The 19,159-nt window shown below is 36.8% G+C and overlaps 1 protein-coding gene across 2 annotated transcripts in view; it reads right to left on the bottom strand.

Moving 5' to 3' along the window:
* LOC123550831 (DENN domain-containing protein 1B-like) overlaps positions 1-19,159 on the bottom strand; it is a 36,571-nt gene that overhangs the window by 14,984 nt on the left and 2,428 nt on the right. The window contains exons 2-5 of one of the 2 annotated variants that reach the window (XM_053524966.1): positions 13,291-13,355; positions 9,767-9,810; positions 6,279-6,334; positions 928-1,035 (exon numbers count right to left, since the gene is read on the bottom strand). In XM_053524966.1, coding sequence (XP_053380941.1) covers positions 928-1,035; positions 6,279-6,334; positions 9,767-9,810; positions 13,291-13,355 — 273 coding nt within the window. The remainder of the gene's footprint in view (positions 1-927; positions 1,036-6,278; positions 6,335-9,766; positions 9,811-13,290; positions 13,356-19,159) is intronic. The other variant, XM_053524967.1, reaches the window with a different exon arrangement.

Here is a 19,159-nt window from a genome sequence, read left to right as displayed (position 1 = left end):
AAACTGAACTCGAATTGTCAAGCTTTGACTATTTAACCCTTAGTCTGCAGGTGGCAAGTGATTCTGTCTTTGCGACCAGTGCAGACAAAGATCAGCCTGCCAATCCATGCAGTCTGATCATGGTCTGTACTGTTCGCCATTCAGTCAGTATCTTTTTGGTAAGCACCTCTTGTAACAGTTAATGTTACTGTCCAAATTGAGAGATGGACAAGTTCATTATAGAAATTTAGCAGGGTAAGGGTTAAAGAGGCATAATTTACATTACATTTCACCAAGAAATATCCAACGTATTTATTTCATTATGTTTAACGAGTTCAAAGCATTGTATGAAGTTTAAGTCTGATAATTATAGGGGTTACTGAGATACAGCCTGATATTAAGTTCTATGAAAAAAAAAACTTTAATAAAATGTTTAAAGTCATTTGTTTGTTTTGGGTTTAACGCCCTTTTTTCAACTGTAATTCAGTTATTTAACGGCGGGTAGTTAACCTAACCAGTATTCCTGGATTCTGTACCAGTGTCAACTTCATCAAATGAATAAGAGCTGGAGGATGAATGATTTCAGACCCAATGTCTTTTATCAAACTGTCACGCAGAACCTCACCTCAAGCCCTGCGATCCATAGATCTGCACACTCCCTACTGAGCTTAGCAAGTTAGCAGGTGTGTGCTGATTTTCATTTTTTTTTTTTTTTTTAAGCTGAAGAAGTGCCTTGATTTGAACATAATTCAACAAAAAGTTATCTATCTTCGTTATTTTAGTAGGACTGACAAAAATTTAATTTAATTTCAATTTAATACATATACTGGTTTCTGAGATATGACCTTGCATGCAAAACTTCAACCAAGGTTTGACACACTGGTGAGTATGATAGCTCTCATTATTCTTCAATCTGATAAGCTAAACGAAGTTTCTTCAAAATCTTACCTGACAATGCAAAAGCATGTCTGAGCTCCAGTGGCATGACGGCAGAAGCCGAACTTGAACTTACTGTCCAGGTCTGTCAGGGTGAATGTGAAATGGTCAACTGCAGTCCTGAATACATTATAATTATAATAACATTAGAGTTCAAGTTTTAATCTACTGGTAACAAGAGTTTTAAGAATATTTTCCAAAATAAGTCAGTTTGATACTAACACATATAGGCCCTGAGCAAGATTTTTATTACAATTATAAATATTCTTTACTGAATACATTGGTTCTAAAATATTTCACTTTAAAGTTCTAGAACAGATTTTAATGTGATGTCACATCTTGCTTTATTGGCAAAGTGAGATTAACCTTACAAAGTACCTATTACACAGCTGCCATAAGTTTATTTCTTAAATTTTTTTTTTGAGGGGGTGGATTACGCCATTTTTCAAAGTATTTTAGTTCTGCAACGGTAGGCAGTTAACCTAACCAGTGTTCCTGGATTCTGTACTAGTACAAACTGTTCTCTGCAAGTAACTGTGAACTTCCCCGCATGAATCAGAGGTGGAGGGATGAATGACTTCAGATAAAATGTCTTTCATCAAATTGTCTCAGAGAACATAGCCCTGCCCGGGGATCAAACTCACAACCTGCAATCCATAGATCTGTGCTCTATCTATTGAGCTAAGCAGGCAAGCAAAAGTGGTTAAATCTACTGCATGTACTTTCTACCTATATTCTACCTATATTCTACCTATATTCTATTTGTACAATACTACAGTTACATCTCGCAGCTTTTAATACAAAAATTTTGCTAGATGGCATCTTTCAGACAAATATCTGATACCGTTTTAATATGTAGTGGCACTCAAAAATTCATGAAGGTAAGATTTCCATAGATAAAAAATGTTTTCACACTTTTTGTTTCATGTCTATTGTGGGCCAGAAATTAGGAATAATTTTCCTGCATAAGGAGATATGCTTTTTCAAACAAACGAAAATTTCCCTAAGCAGTTTCAGTACAGATAACATGACAGATTTTGGTGCAATAATATTGCTATATAATCCAGCACCTTACATTGTAATGCAGTTCAGATGCACATCATTATTTTACATGGAAAAAAAACTTTGAATTAAATAGCAATTTCTACAATATCTAGCCTCTTTAATCTAAAAATATTTTCTATAATATCAAGTAAAAGCCTTGTTCTGTACCAGATACCTATCTACAGTGTACGATTAGTTTCAACACTGATTAAATAATGTGTTAGTACCAGTACACCGTTTCTCAAAGCTAGCTGTACATATATCCAAAACTCTACTTCTTACACTTATTCACAAACTTATTTATGGCCTGTGCATAAAAATATGCATTCCTTTCAGTCGCCTTACATAGCATCTTTCAATATTACTATTTTAAAGTTTTGTTTTGTTGAATACATAATTATGTTTGTAATGAAAAAATCCAAAATTCTTGAATACAGTTTACATGAACCATGCAAAAAGTGTAGCATTCAATGTATATTGTATGTATATTTCAAAGAGAATGTTATTTACTGTATGGATAAACAGAAAAACAAGAGAACCATGATGGTCCTGATTGCTCACCTCTTCCCACATGACCCAGTTTTGAGTATGACGTCGTTTTTTCTATTATTTGACATAGTGACCTAGTTTTTGAGCTCATGTGACCCAGTTTTGAACTTGACCTAGATATTATCAAGATAAAAATTCTGACCAATTTTCATGAAGATCCATTGAAAAATATGGTCTCTAGAGAGGTCACAAGGTTTTTCTATTATTTGACCTATTGACCTAGTTTTCGAAGGTACGTGACCATGTTTTGAACTTTATCTAGATATCATCAAGGTGAACATTCTCACTAATTTTCATGAAGATCTCATGAAAAATATGGCCTCTAGAGAGGTCACAAGGTTTTTCCATTTTTATACCTACTGGCCTAGTTTTTGACTGCATTTGACCCAGTTTTGAAACTGACCTAGATATCATCAAGATGAACATTCAGATCAATTTTCATGAAGATCCATTGAAAAATATGGCCTCTAGAGAGGTCAAAAGATTTTAATAATTTTAGACCTATTGACCTAGTTTTTGACCACAGTTGACCCAGTTTCAAACTTGATCTAGATATCATCAAGATGAACACTCAGACCAACTTTCATACAGATCCCATGAAAAGTATGGCCTCTAGAGAGGTCACAAGGTTTTTTTATTATTTGACCTACTGACCTAGTTTTTTAAGGCACGTGACCCAGTTTCAAACTTGACCTAGATATCATCAAGGTGAACATTCTGACCAATTTTTATGAAGATCCATTCACAAGTATGGCCTCTAGAGAGGTCACAAGGTTTTTCTATTTTTAGACCTACTGACCTAGTTTTTGACCGCACATGACCCTGTTTCGAATTTGACCTAGATATCATCAAGATGAACATTCAGACCAATTTTCATACAGATCCCATGAAAAATATGGCCTCTAGAGAGGTCACAAGGTTTTTCTATTATTTGACCTACTGTCCTTGTTTTTGACGGCACGTGACCCACTTTCGAACTTGACCTAGATATCATCAAGATGAACATTCAGACCAACTTTCATACAGATCCCATGAAAAATATGGCCTCTAGAGAGGTCACAAAGTTTTTCTATTATTTGACCTACTGACCTAGTTTTTGATGGCACGTGACCCACTTTCGAACTTGACCTAGATATCATCAAGGTGAACATTCTGACCAATTTTCATGAAGATCTCATGAAATATATGGCCTCTAGAGAGGTCACAAGGTTTTTCTATTTTAAGACCTACTGACCTAGTTTTTGACCGCACGTGACCCAGTTTTGAACTTGACCTAGATAACATCAAGATGAACATTCAGACCAGTAAACATACAGATCCCATGAAAGAAATTGGCCATTAGAGAGGTCACAAGGTTTTTCTATTATTTGACCTACTGACCTAGTTTTTGATGGCACGTGACCCAGTTTCGAACTTGACCTAGATATCATCAAGATTAACGTTCTGACCAATTTTCATGAAGATCTTGTGAAATATATGGCCTCTAGAGAGGTCACAAGGTTTTTCTATTTTTAGACCTACTGACCTAGTTTTTGATGGCACGTGACCCAGTTTCGAATCTGACCTAGATATCATCAAGGTGAACATTCTGACCAATTTTCATGAAGATCTTGTGATATATATGGCCTCTAGAGAGGTCACAAGGTTTTTCTATTTTTAGACCTACTGACCTAGTTTTTGATGGCACATGACCCAGTTTGGAACTTGACCTAGATATCATCAAGATGAACATTCTGAATAACTTTCGTAAAGATCCCATGAAAAATGTGACCTCTAGAGTGGTCACAAGCAAAAGTTTACGGACGGACGGACGGACGCACGGACGACGGACACCGCGCGATCACAAAAGCTCATCTTGTCACTTTGTGACAGGTGAGCTAATAACAGTATACTGTGAAAAACATACTGTATTTGAAAGTATTGACTATTGTGGATTATTATTAAGAGACAGATTGATATAAATAGTTACAAAAAGCATGTCACACAACTCTGCCGACTTGAGGAATTCAATTAAACTTTTAATAAACTCAATGAGTCTGTGGACATAAGGAATTCAATTAAATTTCAATTTACATGGGTCTAATTCAATTTAACTTTATGGGGTTTCCGTTTCCCATCTTTTGCAAGTAATGGGGTTTCCCATCTTCACCAAGTTATGGGGTTTCTCATCTTTACCAAGTAATGGGGTTTCCCATCTTCACCAAGTAATGGGGTTTCTCATCTTTACCAAGTAATGGGGTTTCCCATCTTCACCAAGTAATGGGGTTTCTCATCTTCACCAAGTAATGGGGTTTCCCATCTTTACCATGTAATGGGGTTTCTCATCTTTACCAAGTAATGGGGTTTCCCATCTTTACCAAGTAATGGGGTTTCTCATCTTAACCAAGTAATGGGGTTTCCCATCTTTACCATGTAATGGGGTTTCTCATCTTAACCAAGTAATGGGGTTTCCCATCTTCACCAAGTAATGGGGTTTCCCATCTTTACCATGTAATGGGGTTTCTCATCTTCACCAAGTAATGGGGTTTCCCATCTTTACCATGTAATGGGGTTTCTCATCTTTACCATGTAATGGGGTTTCCCATCTTTACCATGTAATGGGGTTTCCCATCTTTACCATGTAATGGGGTTTCTCATCTTTACCAAGTAATGGGGTTTCCCATCTTTACCAAGTAATGGGGTTTCTCATCTTTACCATGTAATGGGGTTTCCCATCTTTACCAAGTTGCTTTTTGCAATATGCTGACAACCTCTCCAAATGGAATTTAGGAGGGTATATCACTCTGGTCAAGTTTTCAAGAAGATATTTGTTTGGTATGTGTTTAATGCACTGTAACCGTGGTCAGTAACCTTAGTGCTCCTCAATTCGTAACCCAGTTTTTCCGAGAAACCTTTTAATTTCTTCACTTGAGTAAGAGGTGAAGGACAAATAACTTGCTTCATAAAAAATGGGAGTTTCATCCTCAGGTAAGGCAAGTGTGTAATTGTGCCTTATCATATAATATGCCTGCAATAGTTTATCACTTTTAATGTTTCAACGAGCATTGTATGTACAGCAAAGACACTTCATACAGCAATATACTGTACATTTTAATCACATATTTTGATGAAGTATATAACTTTGTTACTTCTAAAACTAAAGCTTTCCTCGGATCCCATACTTTATTCTAGCTAATGATATACATTTCACCAATCATAAATGAAGCTACCCCAAATTTAAGTTTTTATGTTATTGATTTTTAACCCTTTACCTGCTGACGGCAATAATTCTGCCTTTGCGACCAGTGCAGACCAAGATCAGCCTGCACATCCGTGCAGTCTGATCATGGTCTGCACTGTTCGCTATTCAGTCAGTAAATTTTCAGTAAACACCCCTTCGAATAATAAATGATATTGCCCAAATTGAATGATGGACCAGTCCATTATAGAAATTTAGCAGGCTAAGGGTTAAACATGTTCTCTTTTTCATATGGGCGAGTACAGTAAATACATACAACAGAATAAAGTAAACAACAGCTAAGTTGTATCACAAGCCAAGCACCTAATAATTTCTTTCCAGAAAATTGCTTTGGCTGATATGAAGTTGCAAGAAAAAATAATATTTTTCTTTCTTAATTTCTCTCAACAGAAAAATCTACCTTTCAATTTGCAATATTTTCCAAGTTAAAACATCAAGCACATAAATCAGTCAAATTGGATCTGAGGAAAGCTCTCCTTGACTGTTAAAGAAGATAGATAAAGCCAAACCCACAGCAAGGGAGATAACTTACGTATACCTTTCTGTGTCGCAAGGAAATGCAAACTTAGGAACAGACTTAAGAACGTCCTGCAATATAAACTTTGGTTAGACATGCATGTAAAAACAGGAACTGCTGAAAATCTTGAAATATACTCTCCATGGGACAATAGCCTTGGTTCATTTTAGTTTAAACGACTGAAAAAACTGGCTAAAGGCAAAGAAAACCATACAACTGTGTTACCTAAATATATTCATTATGCTCTAGACAGATTTATAAACAAGAGCTGTCACAGGAGACAGCGCGCTCGACTATTTCGATGCTGGATAGTGAAACTGGGCACATCTGAGGAAACTGGAGCTGTCATAGGAGTGTTTAATGACTCCAATGGTGGATGAAGATATTGCACAACAGCCTGAGTCTGTGTCAAAAATATTAAGTAATAAGAGAGGTAAAGATAAAGTGTATCAAAACACTATATAAGTATATGTCTAAGCAAAAAGGGGGAATAATTCATAAAATATTTGTGCCAGAGTTATGCACCTTGTGTCATATGATGTGGATGATGGTGTGGAACAACTACTTCAAGTTTGAATCAAATGCATTTCGTAATAACTGAGATATAGTGAAAATGCATCAAAATTAACATTAAATTCTAAGTAAAAGGGGGGCATTATTCATGAAAAATTGGTGCCAGAGTTATGCACCTTGTGTCATATGATGTGGGTGATAAGGTGGAACAACTACTTTAAGTCTGAATCAAATCCATTTAGTAATAACTGAGATATAGTGAAAGTGCATCAAAACTTTAACCTGAACTTCTAAGTAAAAGGGGGGATAATTCATTAAATATTGGTACCAGAGTTATGGACCTTGTGTCATATGATGTGGGAGATGATGTGGAACAACCACTTTCAGTTTGAATCAAATCCATTTAGGAATAACCGTTACAGAGTGAAAGTGCATCAAAACTTTAACCTGAAATTCAAAGTAAAAAGGGGGGATAATTCATGAAATATTGGTGTGAGAGCTATGGCCTTTGTGTCATATCATATGATGTGGGTGATGACGAGGAATAACTATTTTAAGTTCAAAGCAAATCCATCAAGTAATTACAGAGATAAGGAGAAAAAAGAGAAAGTGTAAAAAACCTTTAACCAAGGTGGGGACGCGGAAAGATGCCGATGCCGGGGTGAGTAGGATAGCTCTCCATATACTTCGTATAGTTGAGCTAAAAATTTCCAATAACTTCAGCATAGTACTACGATTGAACACGACAGGTAAATATAAACAAGAGGACCATGATGGTCCTGAATCGCTCACCTCTTCCCACATGACCCAGTTTTGAGTATGACGTCGTTTTTTCTATTATTTGACATAGTGACCTTGTTTTCGAGCTCATGTGACTCAGTTTTGAACTTGACCTAGATATTATCAAGATAAAAATTCTGACCAATTTTCATGAAGATCCATTGAAAAATATGGTCTCTAGAGAGGTCACAAGGTTTTTCTATTATTTGAGCTATTGACCTAGTTTTCGAAGGTACGTGACCCTGTTTTGAACTTTACCTAGATATCATCAAGGTGAACATTCTCACTAATTTTCATGAAGATCTCATGAAAAATATGGCCTCTAGAGAGGTCACAAGGTTTCTCTATTTTTATACCTACTGGCCTAGTTTTTGACCACAAGTGACCCAGTTTCGAAACTTGACCTAGATATCATCAAGATGAACATTCAGATCAATTTTCATGAAGATCCATTGAAAAATATGGTCTCTAGAGAAGTCAAAAGATTTTAATAATTTTAGACATACTGACCTAGTTTTTGACCGCAGTTGACCCAGTTTCGAACTTGACCTAGATATCATCAAGATGAACATTCAGACCAACTTTCATACAGATCCCATAAAAAGTATGGCCTCTAGAGAGGTCACAAGGTTTTTTTATTATTTGACCTACTGACCTAGTTTTTTAAGGCATGTGACCCAGTTTTGAATTTGACCTAGATATCATCAAGGTGAACATTCTGACCAATTTTTATGGAGATCCATTCACAAGTATGGCCTCTAGAGAGGTCACAAGGTTTTTCTATTTTTAGACCTACTGACCTAGTTTTTGACCGCACATGACCCTGTTTCGAACTTGACCTAGATATCATCAAGATGAACATTCAGACCAATTTTCATACAGATCCCATGAAAAATATGGCCTTTAGAGAGGTCACAAGGTTTTTCTATTATTTGACCTACTGACCTAGTTTTTGAAGGCACGTGACCCACTTTCGAACCTGACCTAGATATCATCAAGATGAACATTCAGACCAACTTTCATACAGATCCCATAAAAAATATGGCCTCTAGAGAGGTCACAAGGTTTTTCTATCATTTGACCTACTGACCTAGTTTTTGATGGCACGTGACCCACTTTGGAACTTGACCTAGATATCATCAAGATGAACATTCTGACCAATTTTCATGAAGATCTCATGAAATATATGGCTTCTAGAGTGGTCACAAGGTTTTTCTATTTTTAGACCTACTGACCTAGTTTTTGACCGCACGTGACCCAGTTTCAAACTTGACCTAGATATCATCAAGACGGACAATCAGACCAACTTTCATACAGATCCCATCAAAAATATGGCCTTTAGAGAGGTCACAAGGTTTTTCTATTATTTGACCTACTGACCTAGTTTTTGAGGGCAAGTGACCCAGTTTCGAACTTGACCTAGATATCATCAAGGTGAACGCTCTGACCAATTTTCATGAAGATCTCATGAAATATATGGCCTCTAGAGAGGTCACAAGGTTTTTCTATTTTTAGACCTACTGACCTAGTTTTTGAAGTCACGTGACCCAGTTTCAAACTTGACTTAGATATCATCAAGGTGAACAATCTGACCAATTTTCATGAAGATCTTGTGAAATATATGGCCTCTAGAGAGTTCACAAAGTTTTTCTATTTTTAGACCTACTGACCTAGTTTTTGAAGGCACGTGACCCAGTTTCGAACTTGACCTAAATATCATCAAGATGAACATTCTGACCAACTTTCATAAAGATCCCATGAAAAATGTGACCTCTAGAGTGGTCACAAGCTAAAGTTTACGGACGGACGCACGCATGCACGCACGGACTACGGACACCGCGCGATCACAAAAGCTCACCTTGTCACTTTGTGACAGGTGAGCTAAAAATATCACATAGATCTGCATTAAAGTCTTGACTGAATTACTTTCCCTTACTGATGATATCAAACTGAACACCTTTACTCCAATGCATTTTCTTTCAAGACATAGATGTTGTTTGAAGACAGATCTTGCTGTTTAACTTTTTTGTTAATTAAATAAAGTACTGACACCAGCATCAAATGACACAAACTTTCCACTCCTGTGCCTGAGCTCCAAACAGTGACATCTGTTTTAATTACCATCATTTTCGTTAATGAACAAAATAGTTTGTTTTAATGTGTCAATAACCCGTGAAGAAAAATTCAGATAAGTGAAAAGAAGATCTTACCGCTTCATTGTAATCCAGTGGGTATTTTTGCAAAATGAATGGTTCTGAAATTAAACGAAAAACTACATACAATTGGTAAAGGAAAGAAAAGGTTGTGGAAATCTAAAGACTATACTTTTTTGAAAAATTTCATACATTACATAAAACAAGAGAACCACAATGGCCTGAGATCGTTCACCTGAGTTTCAAAGGTAGACTGAACAATTTTGATAGAGGGCCACCCAAGGAACATTTCTGTGACATTATTTCAAAATTGGGCCAGACATTTCTGAGGAGAAGTTTTTCATTATTTTCCATAATTATGGTCATATAGAGAAAACTAGTCTGGCCGTAGGCGGTCAAGTTTTCAGACAAATCAAAGTCACTTGAGAGAAAGGAACATTGCTGTCAAATTATTGCAAAATCAGACATGCGGTTTCAGAGAAGAAGGTTTTCAAAGTTTTCCATAAAGTTAAACTAGCCCCTTAGAAAACTTGTGAAACCTAGTGACCTACTTCTGACCTAAGGTATCCCTATTTTGAATCTTACCTAGATTTCGTAGAGACAAACATTCTGATAAAGATTTATGATACTCAAGAAGAAAATGCTGCCCCCAGAGAGAGACCTAGTTTCTTTACCCAGATTACCCAGTTTCAAACCTGACCTAGATTTCCTAGAGGAGACAAAAATTCTGACAAAGCTTATGAAGATAAAGTAAAAAATGTGGCCTCTGCAGTTTGACAAGGTGTTTCTGTGATCTGACCTAGTTACCTAGTGTATAACCTTAGGTTACTCAGTTTCAAACTTGAACTAGATTTTATAGAGACAAACGTTTTAACAAAGATTTATGATGATTACAGTAGTTAGAAAATATGTCATTTTGGCCTTTAAGTTGTTCAAAAAGTTTTCCTATTAACTGACCTAGTGACCTAGTTTTTGACCCTACATGTTCCAGTATCAAAATCATAGATTTATTCAAGGGCCACATTCTAACCAATTTCATTAAGATTGGGCCAAAACTGTGACCTCTAGACAGGCTTTCAAGTGACCTTTGATGAAAAAGTAGGAGAAAAGTAGGAGCCTCTGATATAAAAAAGTAGGAGAAAAGTAGGAAAAAAGTAGGAATCTGATGATAAATACATGATTATGTAGTAGGAACAAACTCGCCAGTTTTAGAACAAAAGCATCACCGGCGAAGTGCATAGCGCCAAGAGGGGGTAATTATGGTAGGGGGCCCCTGTCCAAGTTGGGGTAAGGATGAGAAGGGTCTCCCCCTGAATGTTTTTGATATAATGTCTTAAGTTCTGAAGTACTGGAGGGGTTCTCCCCTCCTTTTAGGGGTAGGGGTTGGGGTCAGGGGGCTGTCCCCAAGGAAAATATTGAAATACAGGTGTGAAATGGTGGCGCTCTGGTGCATTTTTTTTGGTCTAAATTTTGAGGTATTGGAGGTATCCCAGACATTTTAGGGGGGTCAGGGGGGCTCTTCCTTCTCTGGAAAATTGTGAAATACAGGTATAAAATGGTGGCCCCTGGTGCATTTTTGAGTCTGAATTTTGAGGTATGGGAGGGGGTATCCCAGTCATTTTAGGGGGGTCAGGGGGCTGTCCCGCTGGAAAATTTTGAAATACAAGTAGGAAATGATGGACTCTGGTGCATTTTTTGGTCTCAATTTTGAGGTACTGGGAGGGGTACTTTCCTAATTTTAGGGAGGTTAGTGTGTTCTCCCCCTGGAAAATTTTGAAATATAGGTATGAAATGGAGGCCTCTGGTGCACTTTTCGGTCTAAATTTTTTAGAAAACTGTGGGGAGGGTGGTGGTGGTGTGTGTGTGTGTGTGTGTGGGGGGTCACCAGCAGCATATCAAAGGTCTCGTCTCTAGAGCTCACCAGTACACCATCAGTCCTTAATTTATGTAACAAAATTCATTATACAAATAGACTAACAACATTTGTTAATTTTATACTTTCTCTTCTTTAGATAAAAAAGTAGGAATAGTAGGAGTTTTTTCGAAAAAAGTAGGAACAGACCTAAAAAGTAGGAAAAAGTAGGACTACTTGAAAGCCTGTCTAGACTGTCAACAGTCTAATTGAAAATGACGGATAGTACGATTTTAATATGCCTATCTTCGGAGGCATAAAAAGGTACAGTCTACCTCACAGTCTAATCCAGTGACTGTGTAAAAAAGACAGAGTAAATTAAAGATTGCTAGAAATAAACTAGAAAATGCTTTTGTAAAAAAGTTCATGTCTCCCCCAATGCAAAGTCCTATAGGCAAGAAGTCAATAGGGGTCAGGAGCGAAAGTCAAAGAGACACTGATGGTTGGCTGCAATAGGGATCATCTACTTGGCATGTCCAGTCATCCCGCTAAATTTCAACACTCTTGGCCTAGTGGTTCTCAAGTCACTGTTCAGGCTCTTGTGACCTTGACCTTTGATCAGATGACCTCAAAATAAATAGGGGTCATCTACTCTGCATGTCCAATCATCCTATTAAGTTTCAACATTGTAGGTCAAGTGGTTCTCAAGTTATTTCCAAAAAATGATTTTACATGAACAGGCCACTGTCACCTTGACCTTTAATAGACTGACCCCAAAAACAATAGGGGTCATTTACTCTGCACGAACAATCATCCTATGAAGTTTCAACATTCTGGGTCGAGAGGTTCTCAAGTTATTGATTGGAAATGGTTTTCCCTGTTCAGGCCCCTGTGGCCTTGACCTTTAACAGAGTGACCCTAAAATCATTAGGGGTCATCTACTCTGCATGACCAATCATCCTATTAAGTTTCATCATTCTGGGTCAAGTGGTTCTCAAGTTACTGACCGGAAATGGTTTTCAATGTTCAGGCCCCTGTGACCTTGACCTTTCACAGAGTGACCCCAATATCGTTAGGGGTCATCTACTCTGCATGACCAATCATCCTATTAAGTTTCAACATTCTGGGTCAAGTAGTTCTCAAGTTACTGACCAGAAATGGTTTTCAATGTTCAGGCCCCTGTGACCTTGACCTTTGAAGGAGTGACCCCAAAATCAATAGGGGACATCTACTCTTCATGATCAATCATCCTATGAAGTTTCAACATTCTGGGTCAAGTGGTTCTCTGGTTATTGATCGGAAATGGTTTTCAATGTTCAGGCCCCTGTGACCTTGACCTTTGAAGGAGTGACCCCAAGATCAATAGGGGTCATCTACTCTTCATGACCAATCATCCTATGAAGTTTCAACATTCTGGTTCAAGTGGTTCTCTAGTTATTGATAGGAAATGGTTTTCAATGTTCAGGCCCCTGTGACCTTGACCTTTGACGGAGTGACCCCAAAAACAATAGGGGTCGTCTACTCCAGCAGCCCTACAACCCTATAAAGTTTGAAGGTTCTAGGTCAAATGGTTCTCCAGTTATTGCTCGGAAATGAAGTGTGACGTAGGGACAGATGGACGGACAGGGCAAAAACAATATGTCTCCTAGGGGAGACATAATTACACAAAAATGTGACACGATACTCAGAGGCAAAAACAAGAAAACATCCATAATACCAGTATATTTACCATTTTTTTCTTCAGTGGGCTTGCCAACTTCTAGAAACACTTCAAACAACTTCTCCGGATTTTCTCTGAAAATAAATTATGTCAATAAATGTCGTCAAAACTTATGAAAATTTAATTTCTGTTTCCATGTAATAAAACAAGTATTGAATGGCTTGCCAAATTCAATGAAGTTGTTTATACCGTGAAACAGTAATTCTAGACCTAGATGTGCGTCATAAAATATGGTGCTAACTCCAGACACTCGCCGATATAAATCTGTATAAAAAAGGGGAGCGGGTCCATTGACAGATTGTATGGGCACACAGATGCATCGTCCACATCCTCCAGATATTAGACAGTTTAGAACAAATAAAACGTAAACCATACAGTGGAATTATTACAGCATTAAATATTTTTAACGCAAAAAAAAGGAGATTAAATTGTTGAGGGGAAATTCATTTTTTTTGGATTTTTTTTTTCATTTGGGGAATTTTTTTCTAGGGGAAGACACCAATTATCGGCCTAAGCTTCTTAAGGCTGAAAAAAAATATGTGTGGTTCAGGTACCATTGGTAATCAAGAGGGCCATGATGGCCCTATATCGCTCACCTGAGTACCATTGCTCTTAATGATAAGATCAAGTTTTGACATAGATCACATAGGCATACACATTAAATATCATCAGGATAAATATTTTCTTGTAACAGTCCCTTTTAACCGATGGGTCACATACTAGTCAGGGCCAATCTCCATACCAAGTTTGAGGGTCCTAGGCTCAAATGCTGCATTTTTGTACTAGCATGACTATTCCTTACCCTGGAAGACTTAAATAACATTTAAAACCAATCTCATTAGATGCTGCTGAGGTATATTCATTTACATAAAATAAAGGGAGGTAATTTGTCATAAATTCAGTCAAAAGTTATCTACCCTGATTGTTCGAGTCCATCTGATGACATAAATGACATTTCAAATCAGTATCTTCATTGGTTACCGAGATACACCCATTTTAATTTGAAACAAAGGGAGGTAATCTGATATAAAATCAGTCCATAGTTATCTACCCTGATTGTCTCAGTCCAACTAATGACAATAATGAAATTTCAAATGAGTCCTATAAATACTTACTGAGATAAATCCTTTTTTATTACAATCAGGGGAGGTAATCATGCATTGGTATATGCATGTAGAAGATACAGAGTACAAGCCTTTACAACAAATATATTAGAAAAGTAAGTAAAAGTAGAAATTTCTTACCATGGAAGACATAAATAATGTTTCAAACCAATCTCATTAGAAGCTGCGAGGTATATTCATTTACATAAAAAATAAAGGGAGGTAATTTGTCATAAATTCAGTCAATATGTATCTTCACTGATTGTCTAAGTCCATCTGATGGCATAAATGAAATTTCAGATCAGTATCTTCATTAGTTACGGAGATATACCTATTTTAATTTAGGGGAGGTAATCAGATATAAAATAACTCTAGAACCTATGATTGGATCCGATAGATTCATCACGGAATCCAAGATTTATTGTTGTTGAAGTTATTTTGCAAGTTTGTGTCAAATCAAACCATAAATGAAGTCTCTATATGGCAAGAAAAGTCAAAATAGCAAATTTTGGACTTTTAAGGGACCATAACTCTGGAACCCATGATTGGATCTGGCCAGTTTTCGAAAGGAACCAAGATATTATGCCAATACAAGTTGTGTGCAAGTCTGATTAAAGTTGATTGCAAAATGTTGTCTTATCGTGTTCACAAGCAAAAAAAATCAAAATTTTGGCCCTTTAAGGGGCCATAACTCTGGGTCCCATGATGGGATCTGGCCAGTTTTCGAAAGGATCCGAGATATTACGCCCATACAAGTTAAGTGCAAGTTTGATTAAAATCAAATAGAAAATGTGGTCTCTATCGTGTTCACAAGGAAATTGTGGACGGACGACAGAAGCTCACCCTATCACTACGTGACAGGTGAGCTAAAATAATAGGGTAGGTAGGTAGGCCTTTTTTTCTTCTTTTTTTCCCCCCAGACGCAAGTGGTTAAAGACATAAGTGGTCACACATATGTAATATATGCACATTGAAAACACATCACCAATATATGCAATTCTTAGTGGTATTTTGTTGTTACATACACCATATTGCACCAGGATGGTCTAGTGGTCAAGACATAATCCCTTCTTTGGACTGAAACCAAGGTTCGAATCCTTGTCCTGGCAAAAATATTAAACCAGGGTTCTGCATGGAATTCAATTTTTTAAGCAATTCTGAAAGGGGACTATTCAAGGAACATTTCTGTGATGTTTGATCAAAATTGGTCAAGTGGTTAAAGAGATGTTATTTGAAGCAAAATTTTGTATGAACCGTGATTGTACAAGGAAATAATAGTCAAGCTGTTGAGCTACCTCTTTAGAGACGTGGTGGAGTGTCTGACAGTCATAGGTCCAGGGTTCAATCCCCAGCAAGGTCAAAAGGATTATTCCTCTCAAATTATTACAATCATGATGGTGTGCGGGTGTATGCCACCGGGGGAGCGGTAAGGCCATAATTAAAAAAATATTCATTTGTAGTGCTCCGACCGACCCATCAAAATAGTCCCGACCCAAAATTTTTTAGGCAGTCCAGGGGGCAAAATTTTTTTTTAACTGTTTTAATCCTTTCTGATGCAAAATGAAATTTCAGCAAACGTTTTCCTTTCCATATTTTGATATACAGCAGATCATTCAGCATTTAGTAAACGCGACAACAGACTGCTGAATTTGTGTATGTTTCGGAAGTCATAAGTTACGATCCGAGTGAGAAAGTCGCTCTGACCTTCTTGACTTAGCCTTTCTCGCATGACCCTAGATCTTTTACGATGACCTATGTATATCTGATAAACAATGTCGTCTGACATGACTCTACGGACCTAACCAATGAGTCAGTCAACATGACTAATTTATTCTGATTTTCTGTTTAAAAGTTTATAAATGAAAACAGACATCTAAATTTTGGATCATGCAACGGAATAATCGGCAACTTGAGTGATAACTATTCACACTGATATGAACTGAGACCTTTTTCGAACACTGTAATAAAGCCACTTACAGAGATTTGTTTTTTTTGTAAATCTTAATTTTCCTGTATTCATAACTTTATCATGACATCACCGTACATCAGGGGTCCTAACTGACCAATCAGAGAGCTGCATTTTTGAGTACCTGCCAGTTTCCACTTGGGTATAACGAAGTATACTGACAATGAACATATAGTGACTTTAGAAATAAATATACACTAATTTAGAAATCAAATTAAGATTTTTCACTGCACATGTCCCAGATGATGCTACAAACAACAAAATTTTGAAATTCATTGAAATATTATATGGATTTAATACCTTTATTTTAGTTTAAAGTTTGAGATTTTACACAGGGAGTCTATGATAAAGTCCGAGTAAAATGTAATCATTACCCAAGTGAAAGTAGTATCATTCCGCAATGTTTTGGACATGTTAAAATTATGAATTTTCAAACATAATTTAACTTTTAAATCCCAGTATTATCCGACACATTTGGTGACAATTTGCATTAACATCTTGAAATGAACACAGGCACATGGCGGCTGAAGTTCAAAGGAAAGGTGCCGATCGGCGTTTGGCCTTTGATGTAGGATGAAAGGATGGCCTGTTTGACAGCTAAATGTTGTGATGTATGTGATGTAATTTGACCTAATTCTACAAGATCTGTACAATTTGTGTATTACATATTTAAAAGGACTGAGATAATTATGGATTTGCAGTTGAAGTGCTGTGAACTTTGTTTCTTTTTCCTTACTTTAAGGAACTAAATCACAATTTGACATGTATACACATACTTCAGCTTGTGCTTAAAAGTGAAGCCTTTCAATTTTCAAGCCTTAATTTTCACTAAACAGAGACTAAAACAAGAGGGTCATGATGACCCTGAATCCCTCACCTGAGTAATATGAGCCACATGTTTCTAATGGCAAACTGACGCTAAAATATTAGAAAGCAGGTCAGTAGGTCAAATTCATGGTCACTGAAAGTCAGTTTTAAGACTGGTGTGCAAAACTGTACATGTAATCCAAATTTCAAGGCTGTATCTTAAAACAAGAGGGTCATGATGGCCCTGAATCGCTCACCTGAGTATATTGAACCACGTTTCAAATGGCAAACTGATGCTAAAATATTAGAAAGTAGAACAGTAGGTCATATTTATGGTCAATGAAAGACAGTTTAAAGATTGGTGTGCAAAACTGTACATGTCATCCAAATTTCAAGGCTGGATCTTAAACTAAAGTGGTCACAAGCAAAAGTTTATGCATGGAGACACGGATGACGTAGACCTACTGACCTAGATGAATATTCAGACCAACTTTCATACAGATCCCATGAAAAATATCGCCTCTAGAGTCTAGAGAGGTCACAAGGTTTTTCTATTATTTGACCTACTGGCCTAGTTTTTGACGACACGTGACCCAGTTTCGAACTTGAACTAGATATCATCAAAGTGAACATTCTGACCAATTTAATGAAGATCCATTGAAAATATGGACTCTAGAGAGGTCACAAGGTTTTTCTATTTTTAGACCTACTGACCTAGTTTTTGACCGCACGTGACCCAGTTTCGAATTTGACCTAGATATCAAAAGGTGAACATTATGACCAATTTTAATGAAGATCCATTGAAAAATATGGCCTCTAGGGAGGTCACAAGGTTTTTTTCTATTTTTTGACCTACTGACTTAGTTTTTGACCGCAGTTTCGAACTTGACCTAGATATCATCAAGATGAAGATTCAGACCAGCTTTCATACAGATCCCATGATAAATATCGCCTCTAGAGAGGTCACAAGGTTTTTCTATTATTTGACCTAATGACCTAGTTTTTGATGGCACGTGCACAGACACTTGGGGTCTGGAACCCCCAACCCCTCCAGCCCAAACTACTACGCACCTGTATATATTTTTATCATTATCATTGTATATCCAGACACAGACTATAATCACACATGCAATATTAAACACATTTGAACTAATTTGAAAATATATTAAATCTCTCACTAGCTTAAAAATACACAAGATATAAATGTTCGCCAGAAATATCTCGCACACCCACCTTGAAAAATCGTCCCATGTTTACTATTTATGCAACTTTCCCATAGAATTTTGGTGTTCTTTATTACAATACATATTTTTCTTCAGGATGATGTTCATGATAATACTTTATCTTTGCTGCTGTCAACAGAATATGCGAGGAATTCTGCAATTGTCAAAAAATTCGCTCCATTTACAAAATCTTTCGACTACGTCAGCTGTGGCTTCCGGCTTCGTACGATAAATAAACATCGCGTAATGAATGTGGGAACCAGCTGGTTCCAGTTTTCACTGCGCGAAAAATATTTACCATATGAAGCCGGCAGCCATAGCTGACGTAGTCGAAAGGTTTTGTAAATGGAGCGAATTTTTTGACAATTGCTGAATTCCTCGCGTATTCTGTTGACAGTAGTGAAGATAAAGTATTATCATGAACATCATCCTGAAGAAAAATTTGTATTGTAATAAAGAACACCAAAATTCTATGGAAAAGTTGCATAAATAGTAAGCATGGGACGATTTTTAAACTAATTTTATGCCCTTTTGTCACAGAATAGCAAATATATCACCGTATCTATCGATTACCAAACAGAAACGTATTGACCCGTGTCTATCGATTACCCGATAGAAACGTATATTATCGAGAATCGGCCATTTGAACAGAAATGTCTATCCCCGTATCTCATAATCAATCGCTTTATTTTCATTCTTTTCCTAAAGAAAAGAATTCCGGATGTTGGGATTTCGTCATCAATATTTGCGTAAAATATCATGTGGTTACTATTTAAATT

Source organism: Mercenaria mercenaria, chromosome 15 (genome assembly GCF_021730395.1).
Source record: "Mercenaria mercenaria strain notata chromosome 15, MADL_Memer_1, whole genome shotgun sequence".
Lineage (NCBI taxonomy): Eukaryota > Metazoa > Mollusca > Bivalvia > Venerida > Veneridae > Mercenaria > Mercenaria mercenaria.
This window is presented reverse-complemented; position numbering and strand designations above follow the sequence as displayed.